Raw genomic sequence first — 6000 nt, 5'->3', positions numbered from 1 at the left:
ACTGCGCCACCAGGGAAGCCCCCCACAGGTCTTTCTAATGGACCATTTATAAAGACAGCATGCTTATAGATGTAGATTTTAATGTAGTTGATCACATTTCATTTTAAATTTTTTTGGAGTCTCTTATGCAGGAGTTGACTGAGTAGAATAAATCAATGATGGAAATTAGCTCAAACATATTATTTCAGTGCATGAAATAAAGAACTAAGTTTTCTGATATATGCTTTTAAGATACGGCCCAGGATTATGAACTACTGAGAAGTATTAAATTGTTTTGTGATAATGATTTTTTAAATTTATGCACATGACTTTGGTTAATAACTTTAAAATGAATATTTGGACTGTTTTTACTATAAAGATATCTGACTTGACTGTGGTGAAACTTTATGCTAAAAAATTATTTAAAAATTAATCCCACTTAACCGTGTTTGTTTTCAGATGGACTTACAGTCCTTTTTTTTTTCTTTCTTTCAAATTACTTTTAAACATTAGCATGTACATCACAGATCCAAAAAATGAACATTTGGAGGATAAAAACATCCAGTCATCTACAACTCCTCAGGTAAAAAATTAAAACTATATTGTAACATATGATGTGAAAACCAGCTGATGCTAAAATTTATTTTTAAAGTTTACTTAATAGGTTTTTTTATATGTTTGTTTTAAAAGTGAGAAGTGGTCATTTTATACTATGAAACCATAGAAAATGAATTCATAGCCTATACTTATTGAATGTGAAAGATATCCATGACATATTAAGTAAAAAAGCAGGCTATGGAACACTAGTATATTTACATTTTTATTAATAAATAACACACATACTCTCTCCCTTTCTCAGTCTCCCTCTCTCTTTTACATACACGCACACATTTCTAGATAAATATATATCAATATGGGTATTTAAAAAATAAACGATTCATGCTTAAAAAAAACACAACGAAGTGGTCATTTTAAAATAGCTAGTTTTAATATGTCCCAAGAAATGGGCAAAAGGAATGAAAACATGGAAGGGGTGACCATAGATTATTTTGGAACCGAAGAGGCAGATTTTAGGAATAGTGAAAATTTGGCTTACTATTTCTTGCCATGTCCAGAATAAAGTTAGTAGTTTAGAGTACAAGAGGTAAAGAAAAATCTAAATTAATTAAAATGTTGTGCTGTACATTCGAAGGAGACCCAGGTTTTTATTCTTGCAAGTATGTAGAGTAAGTCATTAGACCTTTTGTTGACCTAGTTTTACTAAATAATAATTGCTCATAATTAGAATTATAAATTGTTTATTTTTTAAATAGAGGTTTCTACAGTTCTTAAGGGCCAAAAAAGTCCTTTTTAAAAAATGTTTAAAATATTCACCATTGATTCTAATTACTTTATCTGTAAAGACTTCATCTTACTCTATGTCAATTTATTGTAAATTCTGAAATAATAAAACTTAAAATAATATGATTTTATTGTATATGACCTTTCACCCACCCTAATCAAAACTCACCTTTGTGTCTTTACCCTGGACCTTTTGTATAGTGACAGACTTTCCAGAAAAAGGTCTCTATATCAGAACTCCAACAGATTAATCATGATCCGGTTTAAAGAACTTTGATTTTAAAGAGCTACATAATTCGTTTACATCAGCTGCTGTGGTGCGTCTGTCTCCCGAGTCATTAAATGCTTCCTCTTCCTTTCCTTAATCTGTCCAAGCTCTCTAGCCTTTGTTACCATTTCTTGTGACAATGTGATGTTCTCTCTCCACTGCACTCAAAAATATTATCAATACACTCAAAGCGTTGGCCTGCATGTCCACACACGTACATGCATATGCACACACACATGCATCATGATAACAGCAAGGATGTTTGAATATCGCTATTCCATGGTTAACTATTCTGTTCTGTTTCTTTTTAATCTTTTGTTTTGGTTTGGTTTTTACCTTGGGAGAAGCCTTTCAATATTCTCACAAACTAAAGGTGTCTTTTTTCCCCCTAAATCAGCAGTTTCATTATTAGACTAACTACCATTAAATACTGGAAGATTGAGGTATACCCATAAACCATCTAAATATGTTATCTATAAGTAGTAGTGGAAAAAGCATGAACCTTGAATTTCTGAAAGCTTGATCTGTTTTTTCTCATTTTTCTTTGTTATATAATTTTTCAAATGAAATGAATCCAATTATATTTCACCTCCTTTCCAATTTAGTTGCATTTTAATTCTACAAAAGTTTTGTTGAATGATCTTTGGGAGTTAGACTAAGTAGGGACAGTTTTAATTATTCTGCCTGCACTATAGGCGCACTTATTCAGTATACATAAATCACAAATGAATATGGCAGGGAGGCAGATCTACAAAAGGCTAAATCAAGGTGCCCTACAAAATACACTGTTGTTACCTCCCCAAATACCTATTGATATAGAGCATGAATATTCTTTTGTAAGTATAATTCTCCATGTTCACAGTAATAATATGAATTTAATTACGAGATTTGGTTGTCTCTTACATTCATAAAATTGTACAAGTCTATTTCTTAAAAGACTTTCTTGTTTTTACTTCAGATCCTCAAAGCTAGTGATAATAATGGACATGAAGAAACTAAGGAAACTGTCTTGTCAAAAACAGAGGAAACAAAACCACAGATGGAAAAGAAGGGTTCTTGTCCTCCACAAGGAACACTGAATAAAGCTATTACAAATGGTATGTGAAATAAGATATGTAAATGGATAGAAAATGAGAAATATATTTGACAAATATTAAAATACAAGCCAACAAAGACACTGCTTAATCTATACACTCCAGATCAGATGAGCAGCCCTATTTACAAGCAATATGTGGACAAAGAGGAAATAGTTCCTTAAATCTGTCAAAAATAATAATTGCTTAACAGATCTATATTTTAGTGTTTTCCATAACTTTTTATGTTAAATTTTGGAAATCAGAAACAGAAGTGATAGGTTTTTATTTAAAACCTACTTTTGACATTTAGTTTTAAGTAGCTAGAAGGAACATTGTACTTCTGCCAATATTAAGGTTCTTATTTAAATTAAGCCCCAAATTTTAGGCTGTCTTAAAGAGTTGTGTAGAACTTGCTTTCCCACTAAAATTTTAAAGCATCTCATTGTCACCAAATATTTATAGAAGGTTTTTTTTCCCTAGATTTCTATATGATTAAACTTGAGAGACAGAGAGTGTTTGACCTCTAGAAGTACAGATCTCACAGAGAACAAAAATTAGATTAAAATATGATGAAGGATTAGTATTTGAAGTTTACATTGTTTTTCTTTGCTGCTTGCTAACTTTAAACTTTGAAAATTTTATTAATTGATGTAGTAAATTCATTTAGCAAAGGTTGCTTTTTAATTAAAATCAGTATTTTTAAGGCCCTGAATCTAGTAAACTTGAACATCTGCCAATGTAAGTGACTGGACTCCTTTGTAAATATAACTTCTGCACATAGGTCTCACATACACATCCCCATGACCTTATTTAGGGGGCAGTTTCTATACAGCAGTTGTTAGAAGTAGGGCTGGTGCCTGTGGAAGAGAGGGAAATGTATTGGTCACCAAATATTATCCATTGAGGTTGAGGACTATGGTTTGCTCAGGAACTAGTTGAGGAATTTTATAACAACAAACTTTGATACTTCTAACTGGTTTCCCCCTTTGTTTTCCTTCATTTTTGATTTTGCAAATTTAGAGAAATTAAGGAGCTTCATGTTTCTGTCTTGGGGGTCTATATTCTTGTACTCTCTTTTTCAGTCTGTCTCTCTGTCTCTCTCCCTCTCACACGCACACCCTATTTTCAAACTAAACAAACTCTTAAAAGAGTGTATACTCTGGATAATAGAAAGAAATAGAGCTGCCGTTTGTCAACAAGTCATGTTTAATTCAGCAATCCTGCAGTGTACACAGGTTAAATTAAATAAGAAATCTAAACTTTCAACCACATGTAGAAATCAGTCTCATCACTTTTAATCACACTGTTTATATCTTACTTGGAGGTTGGCTTCCCTAATCGCAAAGAAATGGATACTCTAGGGCAATAAGTTTAGGTTTTAGCTATTGCTCCTTTTTTGTTTCTTTTTAGTTTACTTTGAATAAAGGTACTAACTTATTTCCATTAAGTTATTTTTCCTTTAAATAAGTGAAAGGGAAGCTTTATTATACATCCAACTATGATTTTCAAATAATCTTGGAACCAAATTTCTCCATTAAAATCTTACCACTAGTTTCATAAAGTAAGCAGTCTTGGAAGTTTAGAGCTCAAAAATAATATCCCAGACAATTCCAGTTTCTGGTCCAGCATCATCACTCCATCCTTACAACAAATAAAGAGCTGAACAAATGGAAAAATCACCAGCTCTTCGTAGTTCCATCAAAGAAGTGAGGTCACAGGGCAAATTACTGCCCCCCAAATTAGAGACAGGTTGATACAGAGAATCCTAAGTTAGAGCAGAAACCTCTGCGGGAACCAGTAGCGAGGGCAGGAAATTCGTCAGTTAGCTGGAAGCTCAGTGTGGGCAAGTCTGAGAGTTAAAAACTACAGGAGGAGCCCAGTCACAGTGTTGGGGGACATCCTTTTGTGAGCTGTACCTCCAAGAGCCATCTGTCAGGGAGAGAGAAACGGTGACCACCGTGAGATACACTAGAGCATCCTGTTCTTAATAAAACCTGCCCTCAAGAGAAACTGTTTTATCAAAGTATAACCTGTGGGGACTTTATTAGCCTAACCAACTAAGGAGAAGAGAAATACCCAACTCCAGCCCTCTCTAGCCATCCCATGAACCTAAGGGAGTGAAAAAAGAAAAAAGAGGGCTTCCCTGGTGGCGCAGTGGTTGAGAATCTGCCTGCCAATGCAGGGGACACGGGTTCGAGCCCTGGTCTGGGAAGATCCCACATGCCGCGGAGCAACTAGGCCCGTGAGCCACAACTACTGAGCCTGCGCGTCTGGAGCCTGTGCTCCGCAACAAGAGAGGCCGCGATAGTGAGAGGCCCGCGCACCGCGATGAAGAGTGGCCCCCGCTTGCCACAACTAGAGAAAGCCCTCGCACAGAAACGAAGACCCAACACAGCCATAAATAAATAAAAAAATTTAAAAAAAAAGAAAAAAGAAAATGCTCCCTATTTCACTTACAAAATTAATTTAAAAAAAAAAAAGAAAAAAAAAAAAAAAGAAAAAGAACTTGTGAACAGCCCAGGGCACACAGGCTCACTAAAAGACTGAGGCCTAATCATAGGACTATAGAACTCTTCTTCTCCCCCTACAACTTACCGTCACATTACCATAGGTCCTTTTACCAGAACATCATGTTCCCTTTTAAACAAAAATATATAAAATGTATTAAAAGGCACAAAACACATTTTGAAGAGACAGAGAAAGCATCAGAACCAGACCCAGATATGGCAAGGGAGTTGGAATTATCAGACCATGAATTTAAAACAGCTCTGACTAATATACTAAAGACTCCAATGGAAAGGTAGACAACATGTAAGAACAGATGGGTAATGTAAACAGACAGGTGGAAATGCTAGAAATCAAAAACACTGTAACAGAAATGAATGCCTTCAATGGGTTCATTAGGAGACTATGCACAGCTGAGGAAAGAATCTGAGCTTGGGGATTTGTCAACATAAACTTTCAGACCACAGTGGACTTAAAAGTATAATTTATTAACAGAAAGGCAGCTAGAAAATCCCCAAATACTTGGAGATTAAACAATATACTTGTAAGTAACACATAGGTCAAAAAAGAAACCTCAAGAGACAGTTTTAAACATTTTGAATCAAATGAAAATGAAAATACAAGCTATCAAAGTTTGTGAGATGCACTGAAAGCAGTACTTAGAGGGAAAATTATAACATTGAATGCATATATTAGAAAAGAAGAAAGGTATAAAATCAGTTATCTAAGCTTCCACCTTAGGAAACTAGAAAAAGAAGCAAAATAAATTCAAAGTAAGCAAAGGAAAATAATAAAAATTAGAGCAGATATCAATAAAATTGAAATCAAGAA

The 6000-nt window shown here is 34.2% G+C and overlaps 1 protein-coding gene across 1 annotated transcript in view; it reads left to right on the top strand.

The window, feature by feature from the left end:
• The first annotated feature begins 484 nt into the window (after positions 1-484).
• Positions 485-6000, top strand: part of SLC9B1 (solute carrier family 9 member B1) — a 46250-nt gene continuing 40734 nt past the window's right edge. The window contains exons 1-2 of the mRNA XM_059924194.1: positions 485-562; positions 2547-2685. Coding sequence (XP_059780177.1) covers positions 494-562; positions 2547-2685 — 208 coding nt within the window. The 5' untranslated portion in view covers positions 485-493. The remainder of the gene's footprint in view (positions 563-2546; positions 2686-6000) is intronic.

The sequence above is a fragment of the Balaenoptera ricei genome, chromosome 5, assembly GCF_028023285.1.
Source record: "Balaenoptera ricei isolate mBalRic1 chromosome 5, mBalRic1.hap2, whole genome shotgun sequence".
NCBI lineage: Eukaryota > Metazoa > Chordata > Mammalia > Artiodactyla > Balaenopteridae > Balaenoptera > Balaenoptera ricei.
This window is presented reverse-complemented; position numbering and strand designations above follow the sequence as displayed.